General features: G+C 37.9%; 1 protein-coding gene across 7 annotated transcripts in view; it reads right to left on the bottom strand.

The window, feature by feature from the left end:
* Positions 1-23,268, bottom strand: part of FAM13A (family with sequence similarity 13 member A) — a 362,868-nt gene that overhangs the window by 125,631 nt on the left and 213,969 nt on the right. For 6 of the 7 annotated variants that reach the window (XM_045473125.1, XM_045473066.1, XM_045473115.1 and 3 more), the window contains one exon: positions 8,506-8,669. In XM_045473125.1, coding sequence (XP_045329081.1) covers positions 8,506-8,669 — 164 coding nt within the window. The remainder of the gene's footprint in view (positions 1-8,505; positions 8,670-23,268) is intronic. The other variant, XM_045473096.1, reaches the window with a different exon arrangement.

Genomic DNA, 23,268 nt, shown 5'->3' with positions numbered 1-23,268 from the left:
TTGTGGTCATCTGGAAACCAAAGCTGCAATATATGCCAGTATCTAAAACCAAGGTAGTCCTGGAAAGTATGGGTTATGTGGTGGCTGTAGGTATGAGAAAAAGACAAGCACAGAGCTGAGGGAGAAGAAACTGGAAAGACAAGTAGAGGATGGAGCAAGGAGTCTCTTATAGGCTGTGTACATATGAGCTACCAAATAGTTCTGAGCAGGAGTATCATCTGTTTAAAAGTTTCTGGGTCTGCAGAGTTGGTAAGGAGTGTGGCAGTAATGAAGCAAAATAAAGACAGTGAGATTGTCAAAGAGTATTTGGGAATTGGCTGGCTATGGGTAGATGATGGGGAGGGGGCAAGAAAGAGTTTGACATATATGAGGGACTAGGCTGACCAGTGTGTTAGAGTGATGTGGGGATATGGCTCAGTAGAGAATTCTCAATGGGAGACAGAGGTGTAGAAGTCATTGTATAGAGTTAGAAGTTGAAGAAAGAGGCATAGGGCCAGCTTGTGTAAAGAAAATGAACCCAGCAGGAGAGGGGAATGCAGAAAATGCAGTAATTATCTAACCACAAGGTGATGGAGGCCTAACTCAGAATTGAGCTCAGGGGGGAAAATGGAGAAAGGGATGTTGGAGAGACTGAAAACAAAATACTGACAAGGTTTGGTGACTGATCATAGAAAAGGTTTTGAGTCTAGTGCTTGAGAGAATGAAACCCATGACAAAGTGGAGAGGCAAAGAGGGGAAGACAAGTTGTCTTTGGTAGGGTGAGTTTATGGTAAAGGCTGAGGTGGAGATAGCTGACAGGCACTAGAATGCTAGAACTGAGTTCAGGTCCAAGATACTTGATTTGAAAACTATCATGCTATGACTAGATTCACTGTGGAGGGGACAGGAGACAGAGATGGAACAGGTAGCCATGGAAGGAGACATGAAGGTCACTGAATTTGGAGGTGGGAATGGAAGGGAAGGAACATCACAGGTGGAAGCAACACAGGAAATGGGGAATTTTCAAGAATATGTGAAGAACTACAATACATTGAGTATGATGAAGATTGGTTTTTAAAAAGTAGAAAGTGTTTAAAAATACATTCTGTATAAATACATTGAAATAAGTCTAGGAGAATATACAACCAACCTACCATAGCAGGAGGAGAGGGGAAGGAGTTAGAATTATGGAGCTAGGGGGCGTCTGGGTGTCTCAGTTGGTTGAGTGTCTGACTTTTGGTATCAGCTCAGGTCATGATCCCAGGGTTGTGGGATTGAGCCCGGCATCAGGCTCTGTGCTGAATGTGGAGTCTGCTTAAGATTCTCTCTCGCTCTCCCTCTGCCCCTCTCTTCCCCTGCTCTCTATCATTCTCTCTCTCTCTCTCTTTACTAAAATAAATAAATTAAAAAAAAAAAAGAATTATAGACCCAATGATTCATTGGGAACTTCAGTGTTATCAGTGATGTTTTAAATTTTTCTAAGAATCATCTATTCCCCATATAACTCATCAAAAATATTGAAAAATGGAATCAATGGACAGGAAAGCATTTTTAGAATAAAACAACTCTCTTGGACAGAAACACTCTCTTAAGAAAAGATTTGTCTTTAATACACATTGACTTATTGTAGTTTACCTTATTTACCTATCAAGTTAAAAACAACTCTGCAACAAAGATACTTTCTTTAGTTGTATATTCTTCATCATATTATTTTAGGTAAATAACTGGCAAATGGTAACTATTTATTCTGATTGCAGAAAAGGAAAGCATTTAAATCACTCTTCATTTCTTTATCTCTTTATGCAAGAGCCAGGTACAAAACTTTCACTGTCTATGTATCTATAGGACCCTCACTGTGGGACAGGAGACCACAACTTCTGTTCACACAGAACCACACTGGGTAACTTTTCTGCTTATGACAACGGACCCCTGACATTTTTTTAGTGAATATCCCAGGATGTTGGAGCTTTTTTTCTATGTCTCCCTGAAATACTGATCATTTCGATAACTTCTGATTACAGCACTGCACACCATTACCTAGGATCCTTCCAGATTCTGTCCAAAGAGCTTTCCTTCCCTCTTCTTCCTAAATCAGCTTCCAAGAGGACCTGACCTTTATTCCTGCCACCGTACTGTCATATTCGATGAAAAGTATGAAGGAACAAATTCTCTTAAAATGTAACAAACATAACCTTCTCTGCAGACAGCATTTACTTATAACAGTAGTTGCATTTTAGCAGTTTGCAATCAAGTGGCTTTCTTGTTAGAGTACATCCATTTCTTACTACTCCAGCAATTGTTTGTTCATTTGTTTTGGTACTTGTATTTTTTTTTAAACAATGTTATTGAGGTATATTTTATATATCCTAAAATCTACCTTTTCAAGTCTACACAGTTCAGTGATTTTTAGTAACTTTACCAAGTGGTCTAGCTATTGCCATAAATCAGTTTCAGAACATTTTCGTTCCCCCCAAATAAAATCCCTCAGGGCATTTACATTAATCTCTGTGCCTCCCTGGTCCTCCACCCCCAGCCCCAGAGAATCACAACTCAACTGGCTATTTCTTTAAACATGTCTTTTCTGGACATTTCATATAAATGGCAACATACCACACATGGTTTCTTGAGTCTTCACGGATTTTATAGAACAAAACTAGAGATTTTCCTTTGGCCTTTAAGAAAATGACACATTTAAAGAAATATATTACCTTTCAAATAAAACCTTGCAATAAATACTATTAAAAATCTAAAAAACTAAAGTATTAATCCTGTTTTAAGTTCTAAAATTTAAGAACATTCTGAAGGTAATATAGTGCTAGAAACATGAAATGATCACTTAACCTATCTCACACATTGAAACAGATAGTAAGACAGCTATCCCTAAAGCTTTTAATCATTTTAACATCTCCAACTTTACATGTAATAGAACTTACCCTTTTTCCTTTTGAGGATGGATGTGTAACTTTCCCTTCTAGGAAAAATTTTAAATGGCTGGTTTCTTAATATATTAGTTAATGCCTACAGGTAGGTGTAGGTGTAGGTGTGTGTGTGTATGTGTGTGTGTGTGTGTGTGTGTGTGTGTGTGTGTGTGTTATTTTTGTCCTCAGTATCTTTGAAAGGAATAAGAGTATCATGTGTAGCGAAAGGAACTGGAATGTTCCAGCCTTGCTTAAAAGGATGCACCTGTCCAATAACCTCCTGTTTTCTGTGAGTGCCTCTGATCCTCCAAATTTGTGCTACAGTGTGGAGAAGGGCAGGCACTGACTCCTTTGAAGTAGGCAGGTCAGATTAGAAATTATGCTTTTCAGTCTATTGTGAGTTTCAGTAATGTACACATCTCAACTACAAAAAAGAATTTTTAATAGTATTTTTGAAACTGCTGCTGTGAATTTTAGATGACATACATGGATTAGCTAATGCTTTCACTGAATTAAGTGAACATGTCAATAAGTACTTCTGTCTTTGGCTTGGAATTCAATATAAAATAGATAATTCTACTGAGCTCTAACAAAATCAAGAGATACTTATCCTTAAGCTTTTTTCATTGAATCACTCTAATTGGGACAGATTCTATGAAGAAAAATGATTGTTTATATGATCATAGCCTCAATGCCAATTTTTGAAAATTATAGAAATATGGAAAAAATGTCATTCATCTAAATAAATTATGCTCCAAGATAGAAATCAGCCTGTAAGCAGTAAGTGATATCCCCTCCTTTTTGAACTCTCAAAACATCACACTTTAAGTGTGTAGCTCTCTTTACTTTTATTTTTGCTGCCACTATCTGAAGACTACAAAATAGTGAATACATGCTGGTAACAATTCATACTTCTATTACATCTTAAGAAGAAATGAGACTCCCTAGAAGAACTGAAATGAAGAAGAAAAAGACCAAGTGAGACAACCTGGGGAAAAATACTGAACAAGGCCTCAACTCTAAACATTCAAAGTTATCAACACACACTGTTAGCCAAAAATTGCTTCTCAAAAGCCCTAGAAATTAGCCTTTAACCTGTTGTTTAAAAATCATAGGACACTTCACCATTCTGGAAATCTCAGTACCAAAAGGTTCTTTCTTGGTTTTATCTTTGTTATTAACTAATATGGTAATTCTGCTGTAAACCAAACCATGAGGTATAAAAGTGGTGCACTGATTTTTAAAGTACAGACAGAACGATTTTCTTTTTTTTGTAAAGTAAACCAAACTCACCAGGTCATAGACCAAACAAGAATAAATTCTGCTAAATTTTTTTCCCCAAAGAGCAACTACAGAATAAAAAAATCAATACTAGGAAAAACCCAGCTAAAGGCTGCCTGACAATTCCTAGAAAAAAAGTTGGTAAACCAAAGTAAATCTTGTATTAGGTAATAGGCACACAACAATGTATTTAATACACTATTGCCAACCTTTCTGTTTTAAGACTGGCACAACTGGGGCGCCTGGGTGGCTCAGTCGGTTAAGCGTCCAACTTCAGCTCAGGTCACGATCTCACGGTCCATGAGTTCGAGCCCCGCGTCGGGCTCTGGGCTGATGGCTCAGAGCCTGGAGCCTGCTTCCGATTCTGTGTCTCCCTCTTTCTCTCTGTCCCTCCCCCGTTCATGCTCTGTCTCTCTCTGTCTCAAATATAAAATAAACTTTAAAAAAAATTAAAAAAAAAAAAAAAAGACTGGCACAACTAATCAACTGTTAAGGAAAATCTTCCTTAAAGATTTAGAAAAAGTTGTGTGTATATCACATATACCACTTCGAATTTATTTAAAAATTTATGAACTAGGGTGCCTGGGTGGCTCAGTTGGTAAAGCATCCTACTTTGGCTCAGGTCATAACCTCGTGGCTCATTGGTTCAAGCCCTGCATTGGGCTCCATGCTGAAAGCTCAGAGTCTGTAGCCTGCTTGGGATTCTGCGTCTCCCTCTCTCTCTGTCCCTCCCCCATTCGTGCTCTATCAAAAATAAACACTAAAAAATTTTAAAAAAATTATGAACTAATAACTTGTTCTGGACAATAAATAGAAACAGCTTCATCAGTGCATTTTTGAAATGAAAATTGCCATAATATCCATTCTCTTACTTCAAAGATATATGAAGGATTTAAAGTTTATTTTTAGTTAAATTTATTTTAATTATCTCCATTTGTCTTTTGACAATTTGTCTCACCATCTATGAAGAGGTATATAAAGAGTAAATAGTAAAATCTCTGAATGGACATTACAGATTATGGACAGAGACGAGAACTTGGATGAGTTAATACTGCTTGATGATGAGTAGCATGGTTTCTCTCTTTTTTTTTTTTAAGTATTTATTTTTGAGACAGAGAGAGAGAGCGAGCGAGCGAGCATGCTCAGGAGAGAGCACAAACGGGGGAGGAGGAGAGAGTGAGGGAGAGAGAGAGTCCTAAGCAGGCTACATGCTGGTCATGGAGCCTCATGTGGGGCTCAATCTCACCAACCATGAGATCTTGACCCAAGCTAAAATCAAGAGTCAGATGCTCAACTGACTGAGCCACCCAGGTGCCCTATGAAACTTCTTCCCTTTCATTTTCTGCCTGGATGAATTAAAAAAAAGATATAAAGAACAAATATTAAAATTTTTCTTTTCATTATTTCATTAAGGCATTCCTGGCATAACTCTCTACCAAGTAATTTCAGAAGATAACATCTACACTAGCTCTTGTCACCCAGCCACTTGACTTGGATATTTAAACTAGAGAAGAAAACTTTAAAAAGGTCCAGTATTTCTATCTTTGGCCTTTATTATTTTTGGAGCTTTCCTCACTGCCCAAGGCCAGTTCCTCCACTGATGACACCCTTGCCGTTCAGTGGTGAAGACTGCACATAGCACAAACCCGGCCCCAGCAGCACAGCTATCCAGCAGGTGCATAGCCTGTGCTTCTCAAGATGTTGCTCCCTCGTTTCCGAATTCCCTCTGGACGCCTTGTTGTATTACCTCCAGGCTAGGAACATCAGGGTCTTTCTGTCCATGCACGCAAACCGGCCTTTCAGTTGTTAAAATATTATAACACCCCAAATGGAGTAAAACAAACAAAACAAGCCCAACCCTTTCTGGACCGAGTCCACTCGTGCCCTCTGTCAAAGTGCAGACTCGTCTGCCCCTTTGCCAAGATTCACAGGTGGCACTGGGTCCACCATGTGGCCTTCTCACTGATCCCACGCACCCATAACCTCTCCTTCCGCACAGATGCCACAGGAGCCTTTATAAAATACAAGTCTGCTTGGATTGCCCGCCACCTTATATTCCTGCGATCACATTCTGTCATGGTCAAGAGAAAATCCAAAGCCTTTAATATGGGGGACAGTTTTTCATGATCTGATCTATTTAGCCTCTTAGCCCACCTCTAGCCTCATCTACATTCTAAACCCCAGGGTCCTGAATCCACTGCAACACTTGCTGTTCTCTGAGCTGTCCTCACCACCCCGCATGTCCTGGCACATGTTGTTTTCTTCCAGGAGCACCTTGTCTCGATTTACCTGCCCCCCAAACTTCTACTTATCCTACTAGTCCTATTTCTAAAGTTGTCCTCTTTCTGAAACCTTCTCTGACCCTCCTCTCCTGATGTGGTCTGTTCCCCTCCTCTGGCCTCACACAGCACCCTGGGTATTGTACTGGAAGCTTTTTAAGAGCACCTGAACCTTACTTACGACTTTATCACCAGACCATTTCACAGTGCTTGGTAGATGATGGGCACCTAGTATATGTGTGTTTAATGATCACAATTCAACTTTTATTTACTTTTCCTCTGTGTCCCAAGTGTAAGACTTAGGTCTCTTAATTCTCTGAATTGCCAGCACCAGCAAGTAAATGCCACATAACTAGATCTCCATAAAGATTAATGACAGTTGAATGAATCAATACTATAACTACCTCCAGCCCTCCCTTGTCTCACTGATCCTGCAGGCTGATGAAAGATTACTTTTTCTAGTATACAATTTTCCATGGTTCCCATCACCTACTCCTACCCAGGTGAAACTTTTAGTGGCTTCCTATTACCTACAGGATGAAGCCCACTTCCCTAGCTTAGTTCTTTTGCATAGAAATGCACTTTCTTTGACCTTCATCAACACTCTCTTCCCCCTTTGCATCTCAGCTTAGGCTTTCCCTGCCCAAACTAAAATTGTCTTTGTGTGAGTCTGGGACATTAACCCGATTTAGTTTCTTAATATCCCCACTTATTAGAGCTGAAATGATCTCCACAGGCTCCCCGCCGCCCCCCGCCCACTTTTTCTAAGTGTTTTCCTATTACTCCCTTCACTAAAATGTAAGTTCCATAAACACAGGGGCCTGGTTGGCCTTGTTCAGTGCTGCATCCCTGATCCTAAAGCAGTTCCTGGAACCAGAGATTAAGTGCTGATCATTTGTTCAGTGAAGGAAAGACTAAATGCAAAAATATTTCTAGTTGGCATTCAAGGTCCTCAGTGACCTGGGCGCCCTCCATTTTCCCAGCCTTATCTCCAACCAATTCCTCACATGATACCTGTTTTCTATTTCCCAAATACCTCTATTATACTTCCTGACTAGGCCTTCTTTCTCTTCCTATTTAAATTCTCTTCATCTTTTATAGGAATTCCTTCTTTCATAAGGTAATCCAAAGTGGTAAGCTCCTGAGCTATATTATTTATCTATTTAATGTCTTAAATATCTTTCAATTCTCTAGAGCTTTCTTATAATGGATTTTTTTTTTAATTTTTTGTTTTCAACGTTTATTTATTTTTGGGACAGAGAGAGACAGAGCATGAACGGGGGAGGGGCAGAGAGAGAGGGAGACACAGAATCGGAAACAGGCTCCAGGCTCTGAGCCATCAGCCCAGAGCCCGACGCGGGGCTCGAACTCACGGACCGCGAGATCGTGACCTGGCTGAAGTCGGACGCTTAACCGACTGCGCCACCCACGCGCCCCTATAATGGATTTTTAAATAAATGGGCTTTAAGTTATAACAAAAGACTGAAAATTCTTAAAGGGAAAAACTTCCAAATGCTAGGAGTTAAAAAGATTCAGACTCCATTTTATCTATTAAAAAAAAAAAAAAACAAACAACCCTACATGTCTTCTTCAAGTATAACAAAGAGGTTTGTTTTCCGGTATAATGTGCAACATAATAAATAGTTAAAATGATACATTCAAATGTGTTAGTGACAGCTGGTTCCAGTAACAACTCTGATCTCCATTTTGACTGCAAATAATACTGGCCACTGACCATATTATGAAAAGGGAACCAAGAAGTAACTCTTCCCACTTACAACTCTGAGCCTAGCACAGTCCAGTTGACTAGATACTTTGTTTTAAAACATAAACAAAAAAGTACATATAACAAATCAGGAACACTTCTGTGGTAAGAACTATTACTCAAATAAAATTCCCAAAACTTAGAAGGAAATTTAAATAGTTTTACTGATCTGCATCCTGTTGACCCCAGTGGTAGTTACATGCAAACATTCCTAAGTATGCCAGGCTATACATGGGAGCAGACAATACACGCTGTAACATGTAAACAAAAGAAACATGCCAACCTGGATACCAACTTTGCACCACTAGCATCTTCTGCTGAATTCACATCATTCCAGTAGGGTTTTCTATGACTTAGCCGCAGGCTGACCTGAGGAACACCATCTGACAGCTCTGGTTGTGGTACTCTGTGTGACTGAATAGATCCCTCACTCCTGGATTTTGGGATCTAGAAAATACAATTTGGGGAGGAGGGCGGATTTAAAAAAATCTTTCAGATTAAGTTATCAAAGATAATTTGTTCTAATTTATTAGTAACCTAATGTATTAATAACATTCCAGAAAAATACCAACCTAGGTATAGAATTTAAAATATTAAAAATAAATTGCTAAAAAGCAAAGGGCACAGAGAAAGGGAGATATCAATACTTCCAAGGGGAACTTTCAAACCATATACATCCCACATCCCTCTCCTGGATTCTGATACAAATCTTCCCCAGGCTTACCCCATCCATCCCTCCCCTAGCCCCCACCATTAGAATAATTATGCTGTGTAATGAGAGATTATGAGAGTATATCAGAGTGGCAACCTGGAGTGAAGGAAAGAAGAAATAGAAAAAGACAGGGGACAAAAAGGGCTGAGAACCACTGAAATGAAGGATGACAATATCAGAAAGGTGTCCAGAAATATTTACTACCAGCAAGTAAAATCTGCACCAGTTCGCTAATAGTTTCTGTTGTCATCTTCTTTTATAGGGCAAAGTATGGTCTAATACACTTTTAACTAAAGAAATAGCTAGGAAAAATGCACCTTTTTAGTTCTCTTCTGTCTCTAGAAGCATGGGCAACACAAGTGCCAAGTAAACCCTGGTGTACTGACTTCTCCTATCTGAGGTTATGTGCTCCCTCCAACCCCAGAAACACCCTCATGCTTTTATATTGCATCAGAAACAATGTGAATACAATTGATATCCTTCTCCTGAAATTGTGTAAAAATCATGTGAGAGTTTCAGGAAAAATTCACACCCTCAGATCAATTGTATTTGTTACACAGGAAGCTCTTTCTCATCTCCTGGACTTTTCTTATACTTGTCCTTCAACTGGAATGTCATCTATTCATCACTGGCCACTCACCAATTGCCTAAGACCAAACCAAATCTTAACTTCCTTTGAGGCTGAGAGAAGAATCCACTTCCCGGGGTGCCTGGGTGGCTCGGTCGGTTGAGCGTCTGACTTTGGCTCAGGTCATGATCTCACGGTTCACGGGTTCAGGCCCTGCGTCGGGCTCAGTGCTGACATCTCAGAGACTGGAACCTGCTTTGGATTCTGGGTCTCCCTCTCTCTCTGCTCCTCCCCTACTCAAACTCTGTCTCTCTCTCTCAAAAATAAGTAGAAAGATTAAAAAAAAATTTAAGAATCCACTTTCCACAGAGCGTCTCTAACTAAGCTCAGGTCTTAATGACCTTTCCCAACTTTGAATTCCTGTAATACACTGCCACAAAATCCATGCTTGATCTCATGTCGCCTGATAGTTGTTTTATATTTTTAAGTTATATGGCCTCAGCCAGATGTCTGGACACAGAGATTATAGTCTCATTCTCTTCCCCTTTCTCCTCCTCTACCGTGTCCTTTTCCTCCTCTTATTTATATTATTATTTTTAACATTTTGGCCATTGAGTCTAGTTAAGTTTTGAACCCATTAATACTTATTGTCAGACAACACACTTTTTTTTAGAAGGTATTTTTTCTTTTCTTTCTTTCCTTTTTAAGTTTATTTATTTCGAGAGAGTGCATGAGCAGGGGAGGGGCAGAGACAGAGGAAGAGAGACAGAATCCCAAGCAGGCGTTGCAGTATCAGAACAGAGCCCAACATGAGGCTCAAACCCATGAACCATGAGATCATGACCTGAGCCAAAACCAAGAGTGAGATGTTTAACCCACTGAGCCACCCGGGTGCTCCAACAGCACACTTTTCAACTGTAAGATATTCCAAAGACACTGACTGACCAAGAAACTAGGGTAACAGGCAATTAAAAAAAGTAATATGGGGACAGTTATAAACATCAATATTTAATAAATTCATACCTCTATGAGAATTACAAAAATAACACATGAAAATAATTTAGCAAATAGTTACATTTACCACAGAGCAAAGTACTCAAAATATTAATTTTAATATTAATTTAAATTAATTTAATATTAACTTATTAATATTGTTAAGTAAAACTTGCCCAAATCTGACAATTACCAATGAATTGTTCCATTACATTTCTCTGTAGAGTGTTCACAAAAGTTCATGAAAATCAAGGGAAAGTGAATTTTTTAAAATTATAAACTATAGTTCACTGAGATATTTGCCAAGATTACTTATGAAAGAAATATTTAGGTAAACAGCAAGAGAACATATTAAAAGTACAAATATATGCTATTATATATTTCATAAAAGGGGCTCTTTTGCATGTGGCTATTTTTCATATGAGTAGACAGGAAAAATAAATACACTGAACAAGCAGTAAGATTTCAAACTAGTTAGCTAAAAATTCTCATACCCAGACTTAATTCTCTCAATATTAAAACAAATATAAGAATAGTTGTTTGGCAACATTTTATGGTGTTAAAATAAGGACATAGCATTTTAAGTTCAGTGATAATTTGGGCGTTCTAAAGTTGATTCAATAGTTTATGTAAAGGAGAAATATTCTAAGGTAGAAAGGTAACATGTAGCTGATTCCACTTGGTCAGTTTACATTAAAATAGACTACATAAACAGATCACTTAAGACTCAGATACCATAAACTCTATCAGGCACATTTTTCAAAGTATTTTTCTGTGATGATTTAATCTCTATAAAAATAAAATAGAGGGGTGCCTGGGTGGCTCAGTCCATTAAGCATCTGACTTCGGCTCAGGTCATGATCTCATGGCTCATGAGTTGGAGCTCCACCTCGGGCTCTGTGCTGACAGCTCAGAGACTGGAGCCTGCTTTGGATTCTGTGTCTCCCTCGCTCTCTGCCCCTCCCCCACTCACGCTCGGTGTGTGTGTGTGTGTGTGTGTGTGTGTGTGTGTCTCTCTCTCTCTCAAAAATAAACATTAAAAAATTTTTTTAAATACAACAGGATTGTCATTAGCCATGAACTTTAAAATATAAATTTATTAATATATACTAAAGTAGTCCAAAGAGCTGATCTTATGCACAAGTACATGAAAACACCACATGAAGCCTATGAGAGAACAAAATTGTTAGAAAAAGGTAGCTCAGTAACTCTGAGACCATTAGAACTATAGAGTGTGTATATATATATATATATACACACACACACACACACACACACACATATATATACACACACTATATATATATATACGCTATATAAATATATATATATACACTATATATATACACTAAATATACACTATATATACATATAAACTATATAAATATATATATACACTATATAAATATATACACACACACGTTTTAAAAGGAAAGCATGTTTTTTTTATTTATTTATTTTTATTTATTTTTTTTAACGTTTATTTATTTTTGAGACAGAGAGAGACAGAGCATGAACAGGGGAGGGGCAGAGAGAGAGGGAGACACAGAATTGGAAGCAGGCTCCAGGCTCTGAGCCATCAGCCCAGAGCCTGACGCGGGGCTCGAACTCACAGACCGCGAGATCGTGACCTGAGCTGAAGTCGGACGCTTAACCGACTGAGCCACCCAGGCGCCCCGTGGAATGCATGTTTTTAAAGGAGATAAATGATACCATCATGAAGATGTACCTTCAAGACTACACATTTCATTACAGATATGATTACTGTAGGAAAAATAGATAAAAATTTAAAATCGGCTGCTCTACCTTTGTCATTAATTTTAGTACAAATGTATTAACTTTGAGAAAAGTAAAGAGATCACTGTCTTTGCCTTAGCTGGAATTGAGCTTTTTAGAGGCACGTGATTTGAGCCTTGGCCTTATAAGGTAGGTAGAAGAGATAGTTTTATTTTTATGCTCTGAGTGTCCACCTCAGATTGTGTAACGTTTACACTTTAAGGTGGTATTCAGGGCTCCTTTCATCATAGAACTCTCAGAGGAGGAGGAAGACCCCAGTTATCCAAGGCAAAGGATACAAGGAGACATCTTATTACAGTGTAGCCTTAAAGCAGTTCTTCTCTCCAGCAGCCAGTTTTGTCCGGAGACGTTACTGGTTGTCATGATGGGGGTGAGTGGGTGTGCTACTAGAGTCTAGTGGGTAAAGACCAGGAATGTGATGAAGCATCTTACAATGCACAGGACAGCCTGTCACAAAAAAGAGTTATCTGATCCAAAATGTCAGTAGGGCTAAAGCTGAGAAACTGATTCAGGGGCATGGTAAGAAGAAACCTGTATTGACCCAGCTCCTCTTTTTCTATCCTTTTCTTCTGGCTCCACCCTCCCTTTTTTTTTTTGCCATTGCCAAGATGTAATGGGCCCAGGTCAGCTATAGGTTTAGCAAAAATGGGCCAGCTAGGTCATCTAGGCCTGCCTTGTCTAGTCATGGGTGATATTGATTCTGTGAGGTTCAGTCAAGCTCTGTGGGGCAGGGACTCCAAATAGGGCTAAAAGCCTATGATAAAGGGAGTTCATGTGCTTCGAGAGATCCACCTGCAGTTTCCCTCATAATATGTGGCTGCAGTTGGAAAACTGCCAACCATCTGGAATACTGAGGTGACAAAGCTTTTCCTTTCCACTGGAGATATCCATTAAGTCAAAGCAGACTTGGCTTCGTTTTTTTTAGTGATTGCTTCATGATACTGTACTTGAAGTGAAAACTATAAAAGCCCCCAAACCATTTATGAAAAACACTTTGCTCAGAAGAATTCTGCCATTGACTGTTTGAGATAAGGATCTAGGCACTTGTTGTGTGATTGATGTGTATAACCGAAATACTAACAATTCCAGAGACTGTAAAAAGAGCACATTCCATGCATGTATTTGCAGGTATGGAATAGTCTAACACAAGTAATTCAAGCTGCTTTAGATTTTGAGATGCCATGGGGCTAGAAACAAAAGAATAACCTTTGATAAAGTAAAATTAGGAAATATTCTCCTGAATGTTGCTGCTATTAGTTGTAAAGATGTAGTGTTACTCTGTGTTAGGCATGGTTCCATGAGATTTATATCAATTAATCTATTTAATTGTCATGACAACCCAAAGAGGCAGCGACTATTATTACCATCTCACAAATGAGGAAACTGAGGCATTAAGAGTTTGAATTATTTGTTCTATTGAGTAAGTGGCAGAACTACAGTTACAACCCAGGGAATCAGGCCTCAGTACTCGTGCTTACCATTACTTTCTATATCTGGTTACATGTTAAACATTAGAATTGCAAGAAGAAAAGACACTTTTGGATGAAAGTCACATTACAGTCCATAACGCAAACCATTTTCTTCCCTTTTTTTGGCATTAGTAGTTAAAACTCTCTTTAAATTTATCTCTCTGGCATCTACTGAACTGTTCTAGCAGTATAATCTTAGGAGAAAAAGTCAGTTATGAGGACAAAACTATACAGAAAATGTATTCATATTTTTTTATTTATAATGGGCCAAAAATGTAAGCATTTTACAAAGTCAAATTACTATCATAGGCAATTATAGCACATCTATATTTTGAAGGATATCTCAGCCATTAAAATATCTCTAAAGTTTTTAATGAGACTGTGAAATTGTGTTATGATATATAATACAGTGTGAGCCCATTGAGCAAATAAAAATGCATATAGGTATATACCTCCAATAAAACTCAGATCATCACCATACTTAAAACATACACAAATAAATTTCAAAGGCCAAAAAACAAATTTTGTCACAGTCAACACTGCCAATATTTTAACATGGTCTCATCTTTAAAAATCGAACAGGAAATCCAGAACCAGAAAAACATCTGTGAAACTAGGCTCTGATTTACCTTTATACATTGATGTGACTAACAACATTAAAAAATCATGTACCTCAATTTAATATTTATCCATATGAATCTATCACTGTGAGGCCACAATTGTAAGTCATAAGTACAGGCCTTCCATCCCCCAGGCAACTGCAGGGTAAGAGTTGTGTGTCCTACAGGACTGAAACAAAGGGATGGCAGGTGAGTCAGGAGGAAAGGCTCAGTTGACTAGACAGGGACCAGTCTCTAAAATCCAAATCTCCCTTTTCTTTGTGTAGGTGGAGTGAGTTCATTGCTTATTATGGGTTTCTTCCCAGCAAAGTAATGTGCATATGAATCAAGTGCAGGAAAATTTATGGGTCTTCAGAATGATTTGATAGTTATCTAGCTGTGTTTGAGAGACAAGATGAGCCTACGGTCCTCCTACTATGCCTCCATCTCAGCTCCCCTCCTCAAGTGCAGGACAATTTATAACAACAATTTAGAATGCTATCAAAGTAGTTTTAAGTTTTTTGAAGCTCAAGCATAAAAAAATAATATTTTGGTCTTAGGAGTCACCCTAAGTCCTGGTCAGTTGCTGGGCTTGCAATTTGAAATTAGAAAAACTGTTAAGTCTATTCTTTTCATCCTCAGATACTTTGAGCTCTGTTTAGAATAGGGCAGAAAATCACAATCAAGGCTCAAATAATGAAGGAAGTTGTGACAGAAGGAGTCTGAAAAGTTAATTTTTAACATTTAGACGTTCTAAATAAAGACTATTAGACTGTCTCATCTCCTTGACCGTTTTTTTCTCTCCGCTTATCATTTGTATGGAAGAGGGCATAGCCTCTTGCCAAACTTCATGCTCATTCAAGTCATAATCTTCATAAGAAGAAATGGTGAAATAACAGAGCACTAGAAAAGAGATGTTAAACTCCGATTTTTTTTAAAAAGACATTTCTAGGGTAAAAAAGGTTAAAAAAGTCCTCTAAATCTGAAAAAAGCCTTTGTTTTTAATTAAAAATATCTAAGTTTGCTTTTCAAAAGTGAGGTCTTTTTTTTTTGTTTTTTGTTTTTTTGTTTTTTTTACTAAACAGCTGCAGTTTTTCTGATAATCTGATCAATCTATTATGTGCCAGTGACAGTGCTAATTGATGGCCCAGGCTTTTTTCTGAGAAAGCTATTAACATGCTTTAGGGAATTTTGGGGAGTTTCTTGTACATACTTTTCCTTCCTTCCTTCCTTCCTCCCTCCCTCCCTCCCTTCCTTCCTTCCTTCCTTCCTCCCTCCCTCCCTCCTTCCCTCCCTTTTTTTGTAAAAGTGGGTCAGTGTTAAAGTTATAACTAATTAAAATCTCATCTTGATCTAAGTTTTAGTCTGTACTTTAGAATAAAATCACTTTAACTTTGTTAGAAAAATTGTGTACAAAGACAAAAATTTCACAATTAAAAAAATAGTTTATCTTGAAAGAGATCAGATAGATCAATTACAGGTTCAGAGTGTGTACCAATCAAGTAAGGAACCCTCAGCACTTGGTGTTCCTTAACTGTTCTCTTTTCATCTCCTTTCCCCTCTGCAAAGGTAGGTGCATCACAGCAGAGATTTTTGTTTGTTTTGCTAACTGCTGTAGCCTTGGCTCCTAGAACAGCACCTGGCAAATAGTAGGCAACCACTATATATTTGAGTAATAAAAGAACAAATGAATGACCAAACTAAACATCATCTACCTTCCTCTCAGAAACACTGAAATGTTAACAGATTATCCGTTGATACGATAAAGTAAATTCATTCTCCTGTGTAAGCATTGCTCTTATTTTAGAAATTTCATTTATATTGTTTCAAATCTTATAAGTTAATTTTTAAAATGGCTATGGTACAGAAATGGGAAGAAGGGGCAGGAAGCTACATTTACTCAGCATAAGCGATCCCACAGTAGAGCCGTCTGACCTGGGACATAGGCTCAAGAAGTCTCACCTTTTAGAATCTGCTCACAGATCAATCTGTACATGGCAGTAAGCTGAGGCTTATTCACATCAACACAGTTCCAACTGCTATTTTACAAAGTTATTCATTCATGTCCCTGACTTCAGGTCTTTTACCAGGGAAAAAATTCACGCAGAAAGTAATTGTAAAGTGAGCAGTTTAGGAATTTACATAGAAGACTTTCAAAAATTTTCCTTCTATTAGTAAAATAAAAATTTGCTTTAAAATTTTTGATCACTTATTTCTAATTATCAAAATCAATGATCAATCAATGAGAATGTTTATCATCTCATCCCAAATACAATCTTTTGACCTCAAGTTCTTGCTAATGTAGAGGACAGGATTATACAGGGTGAAGGAGTCTTAAAATAGGATGTTCTCTGGAAGCTTATTCCAAAAGGATGCTACCAACACTGGAAGGAATGCTGTGAAAAAGTGGTTCTGACCCAGTGGGGCACATCACAATATCCTTTGGAGATTTAAAAAGTACACCTGCCTTAATTTATCCTACCACCCCATTTCTCAGTCTGAAGGAATATCTCTGAGACAGATCCTGGGCAGGTGAATTAGAAACAAACACCTTAGAATAATATGTGCTGCTGCTGATTCAAAGTTTTAAAATTTGCCAAGAAGCAAATAATTTCTCTTTGAGGTTTTGAAAATAAGTGTTGAGGTAAAAAAAAAAAAAACATTATATAACTGAATTGTTTGATTATAGCTGGTCATATAAGTTCCACATTTATACCAGAAAAATTAGGTGGAAAATTAACAAATCAGATGTTTATTTTAGAACCACTCAGGTTTTGAATTGAAGAGAGGTCTACTCCAACTCCTTTATTTCAAAAATAAAGTCTAGGGGTGCCTGGGTGTCTCAGTTGGTTAAGTGTCTGACTCAGATCATGATCTCACAGTTCGTGAGTTTCAGCCCCTTATCGGGCTCTGTGCTGAAAGCACAGGGCTTCCTTGGGATTCTCTCTCTCTCCCTCTCTCTCTGCCCCTCCCCTGCTCATTCACTCTCTCTCAAAAATAGATAAACATTAAAAAAAAAATGAAGTCCAGGGGTCCAGAGAACTGAAATGAGCTGCCCAAGGTTGTATAGATGAAGGAAAACTGGCTATTAAAAGCCCTTTCTCCTGACCAAAGTGACAGTGAGAAATAAAGTGATAAAGTGTAAAATTCGGGGCGAACTAGCTGATTAGTGGTAATCCAAGGAGGCAACATACCTTCTGTGGCCCAGATGGCAACACCTTGGGCCAGGAGCGTGCTGCCATTGTGTGAAGTTGTAAGCTACCTGGTACAGTCTCATTATCGGTGCCAGCCTGACATACAGGTTTTGTTTATTTGAGAAAAACGCACTTCTATCTTGTTTAAGTCAATGTTGTTCGGGGTTTATTTATATGCAAGCGAACCTAATCCAAACTGATACAAGATTTTGGTCAAATACTACTTTATCAGTAACGCCTTCTTTGACACAATTTAATAAATAGCAGAATTCTCCCTTATGCACTACTCCCCACTTCCTTGGCCTTGCTTTATTTATCTCCACTGCACATAATACCATCTGACACACTGTATATTTACTTTTGCTTATTTATTTGTTGTCTTTTCCTCCTACCCAGATATAAATTCTATGAGGGTAAAAACCCTCATGGGTTTGTGTTACAAACCTGGTGGGATGGAGGGAGGGTTAAGGAAGGGCATGGCTCACCTTAAAGGGAAATATAACTGCTTACTTTTATTGGGTCAAAATTTAGTCACATGGTGACACACAGCTGCCTGGGAAGTTAGAGAAAGTAGTCTTATAGATGTAATTCAGTGTATAAAGCCAAGGGAGGGAGGGAGGGAGAATAGGTTTTGGGGAGGCCACTGGCAGTCTTGAACACAGACCTAAAAATAAATAAATAAATAAATAATAAATAAATAAATAAATAAATAAATAAATAAAGACATGTCTGAAAGGGATGTTTGGGGAGGAACACTCCAGATAGAGAAAAGAGCAGGGCAAAGGTCCTGAGAAGGAAGCATGATTCCCAAGTCTGAGGGACAGTAAGGAGGTCACTGTGGCTGGAGCTGAATGAATCAGAAGAGTGGCAAGAGATGAGGCCAGTGATGTAGCAGAGGGCCCAGATCATGTATACCCATAGGTATTTTAAAGACTTTGGTTTTTACCTTGTGCAAACAGAAACTTTTTGGAAGATGTTGAACAGAAAAGTAACGTGTCTGACTTCCATTTTAACAGGGTCATTAGTATTGCATTGAGAAGAGACTTGTAGAAGGGGCAGAGTAATACAAGGATACCAACTAGGAAGTAGCCGAGATGCTTATGGCTTGAATCCAGGAGCTGGTTAGAAGGCATTATTAGATTCTGGATATAACCTGAATGTGGAATCAACAGGATTTGCTGAAGCACTGGATGTGAGGCAGGCAAGAGTCAAGGATGATGAAACTGCCATCAGGGAGTTAGGAAAGATAGCAGGGAGTATAGATTTTGGTGGGTAAATCAGGAGTTTATAGCCTTGGATGTGCTAAAAACTTTAATAACTTTGGACATGCATGCACCTAACAGAGAGTTGGAGACAGCTGGATATAGTAGTTGGAATTGAGAAACTTGGACTGAAAATACAAGTTTAGGAGCCATCTATATATATGGATGATATTTAAAAACTAAGTAATTAGAAATGATCGTCTAGGGAGTGAATCTAAATAGAGAAGGGAAGAGATCAGACCAAGAACTGATATCCAGAGCATGCCAAGGTTGGAGAAAGAAGACCCAGAGAGACTGAGGAGTGAACAGTGAGGTAGAAGGAAAACTAAGAGAATATCCTGAAAGGCAAGGGTAAAGGGATTCAACAGGGAAGGAATAAATACAGTTACCATGTTATAAAGCAATTCCAAAACATGTATCTACATAAAGACTTGTACATGAATGTTTATAGCAGCATTAACTGTTATAGCCAAAAAGTGGAAACAACTCATATGTCCATCTACTGATGTCTGGGTAAGCAAAATGTGTCTATCTGTACAATGGAATGCTATTCAACCATAAAAAGGAATGGAGTACTGATGCATACTATAACATAGATGAATCTCAAAAATATTACCCTAAGTGAAAGAAGGAAAACATAAAAAGACACATAGTGTATTATTCCATTTATATGAAATGTTTAGAACACACAGATCTACAGAGACTGAGAGTGGCTCAGTGACTTCCAGGGACTGAGCAATGGGGAGTGACTGCAAATGGGTATGGGGTTTGCTTTGGATGAAGGTGTTCTGGAATTAAACAGTGTAGACAGTTGCACAATTTTGTAAATATACTAAAAAATCACTGAATTCTAATTTTAAAAGTGAATTTTATGTACATAAATTATATCTCAGTAACACTGTTATTTATAAAAGAAAGACGGTGTGATCAAGTGTGTCAAATGCTCCTGACAGGGTGAAGAGGATGAAAACTGAGAATTGACCCCTGAATCTGGCAGTGTGTCGTCACTTGACAAGAGCTGCTTCATTCACGTAGTGGGATTGATTAGAGCGGGTCCAGGGAGAATGCAGAAGAGGAAGTGAAAACAGCAAGCTCATATGGTTCTTTTGAGGAGTTTTGTTGTAAGGAAATGAGTGATTGCTAAAAGGGGCTGTGGAGTCAAGGGAGAGGTTTTTTGTTTTGTTGTTTCATTTTTTTTTTAATAAGGCAGGAAACACTATAGCATATTTCTATGCTAATGGGAATGATTCAGTAGACAAAAACCTGATGACCTACAGGGGATAGGAGGGGGGAGAGGATTCAGGGAGCAGAGTGCTGGGGTGGGTGCAGTATGGGACTAGGTTCACAGTGGAGGGGCTGATGTTGGGCACAGCAAGTGCAGCACACCTCCTGTGTCTAGAAGAAAGGAGAGACCATGGCGTGGGGGGCAGGTACAGGGTGCATGTGAGGGTGGGAACAGGTGAATATTCTCTCTTCATGTTCTCAGGGAAATAGAAAGTAAGGTCATCATCTGAGACAGACGGGCGAAGAGGCAAAAGCTGGAATATGAAGACCAAGGAATAAGTATAAAGCAGTTTGAAAGAGAGGAAGAGTGGAAGGATAGGGGAGAATGGCAGGCAAGCAACATGAGGGCTGAGTTGAAGTTGGCAGTCATATACTTAAAGTGAGACCTCAAACCTGTAGTAGAAGGAAGAAAATGACAAAGATCAGGGAAGAAATAAATGAAACAGAGACTAAAAAGGTAATAGAAAAGATCACTGAAACTAAGAGCTAGCATTTTGAAAAGATAAACAAAATAGACAGCTCTTAGCTAGACTCAAAGAAAAAAAGAGGACTCAAACAAAATTAGAAATGAAAGGAGACAACTGAAATACAAAGGATTGTAAGAGACTACAAAGAATAATTACCTGCCAAACAAATTAGACAACCTAAAAATATTCAATCCACTAAAACTGAATCATGAAGACATAGAAAATCTGGGGGTGCCAGTTGAATGTCCAACTTTAGCTCAGGTCATGATCTCACTCACGGCTTGTGAGTTCGAGCCCCGCATCAGGCTCTGTGCTGACAGCTCAGAGCTTGGCGTCTGCTTCAGATTCTGTGTCTCCCTCTCTCTCTCTCTCTCAGCCCCTCTCTTACTTGTGTTCTGTCTGTCTCTGTCTCAAAATTAAACATGAAAAAAAAAAGAAATAGAAAATCTGAACATACCAATTATTAATAAGGAGTAATGATTAACTCAATAATCAAAATCCTCCAATAAACAAAAGTCTAGGAGCAGACAGCCTCACAGGGAAATTCTAACAATGTTTAAAGAGTAATTAATACCAATCCTGCCCCCATAAAAAGATGACTAGGGAACACTTCCAAACTCATTTTACAAGTCCAAAAAGTCCTGATATCAAAACCAGATACTACAAGAAAATTCTAAGACAATATTCCAGATGCAAAAAATTCTTAACAAAATATTAGCAGCCTGAATTCAATACTAATTAAAAGGATCACACACCATGATTAACTGGGATTTATTCCAGGTATGCTTAATGGTCCAACATCAGCAAATCAATGTGATACATCATATTAACAAAATGAAAGATAAAAATCATATGATCATCTCAATAGGTGAAGAAAAAAAGCATTTGAGGAAATACAACATAGATTCATGACAAAAACTCTAAAAAAATGGGTATTGAGAGAACATACCTGAACATAATAAAAGCTATATATGACAGGCCCACAACTTAACATCATAGTCAACATGAAAAGCTAAAAGCTTTTCCTTTAAGATCAGTAACAAAACAAGGATGCCCACTCTTGCCACTTTTACTCAGCATAGTGCTGGAAGTCCTATCTAGAGCAATTAAGCAAGAAAAAGAAATAAAAAGCATCCAAATCAGACAAGAAGTAGTAAAACTGTCTCTTTGCAGAGGACATAATCTTGTATACAGAAAGCTCTAAGACTAGACCAAAAAAGTGTTATAATTAATAAACTCAGTTAAGTTGTAGAATATAAAATCAATATACAAAAATCAGTTGCATTTCTATATACTAATAATGAACCACCAGAAAGAGAAACTAATCATCTTAACAGTTGCATCAAAAAGATTTAAATACCTAGAATAAACTTAACTAAGCAGTTGAAAGATTTGTACACTGAACACTGTAAGACACTGATGAAAGAAACCGAAGATGACACGAATAAATGGAAAGATATTCCATCCTCATGGATTGGAAGAATCAACACTGTTAATATGTCCATGCTACCCCCCAAAGCAATCTACAGATTCTGTACAATCCTAGTCAAAATTTCAATGGCATTTTTCACAGAAATAGGACAAGTAATCCTAAAATATGTATAGAAGTATAAAATCCCCAAAATAACCAAAGCAATCTGGAGAAAGAAAAAATCTGGAGGCATCACATTTCCTAATCTCAAACTATATCACAAAGCTATAGTAAACAAAATAGTATGATAATGCTATAAAAATAGACACAGAGATGGATGGGGCAGAATAGAGAGCCCAGAAATAAACACACACATATACGGCCAACTAATTTACGACAGAGGAGCCAAAATATACAACAGGGAAAGGGCAATCTCAGTAAATGGTGTTGGGAAAACTGGACAGCTACATGCAAAAGAACAAAACTAAACTATTATACTATACCCCAAAATGAACTTAAGACAGATTAAAGACTTAAATGTAATACCTAAAGCCATTGAACTCCTAGAAAAAAACAATGGTGGTAAGCTCCTTGATATCAGTCTTGACAATGATTTACTGGATTTGATACCAACAGCAAAGGCAGCAAAACCAAAAATGAACAAGTAGGACTATATCAAACTGAGAAGCTCCTACACAGCAAATAAAAAGAACAAAACAAAGAGCAATATGCTAAATGGGAGGAAATATTTGCAAATCATGTATCTGTTAAGGGGTTAATATGCAAAATATATAAAAAATTCAACAGCAAAAAATATTTTATTATAAAATGGGCAAAGAATCCATATAGACATTTTCCCAAAGACATAGGTGGCCAGGAGGTACATGAAAAGATGTTCAGCAACTCTAAACATCATGGAAATGCCAATTAAAATCACAATGAGATATTGCTTTACATCTATCAGAATGGCTAGCATAAAAACACAAGAAATAACATGGATTGACGAGTATGTGGAGAGAAGGGGACACTTGTGCACTATTGGTGGCTATTTAAAATGGCAAAGGAAGTATGAAAAATAGTAGAGTTTCCTTCAAAACTTAAAAACAAAACTACCATGTAACCCAGAAATGGAATTTCTGGGTATTTATATGAAGGAAACAAAATCACTAACCTGAAAAGATATCAGTACCCCCATACTTACTTCAGTATTATTTACATCAGTCAAGACATGGAACCTAAGTGTCTACCAAAAGATAAATGGGTAACGTAGTATACATACATAATGGAATA

This window comes from Leopardus geoffroyi, chromosome B1, assembly GCF_018350155.1.
Source record: "Leopardus geoffroyi isolate Oge1 chromosome B1, O.geoffroyi_Oge1_pat1.0, whole genome shotgun sequence".
Taxonomy (NCBI): Eukaryota; Metazoa; Chordata; class Mammalia; order Carnivora; family Felidae; genus Leopardus; species Leopardus geoffroyi.
Note: the sequence above shows the minus strand (reverse complement) of the source record. Positions and strands in the feature narration are given on the sequence as shown.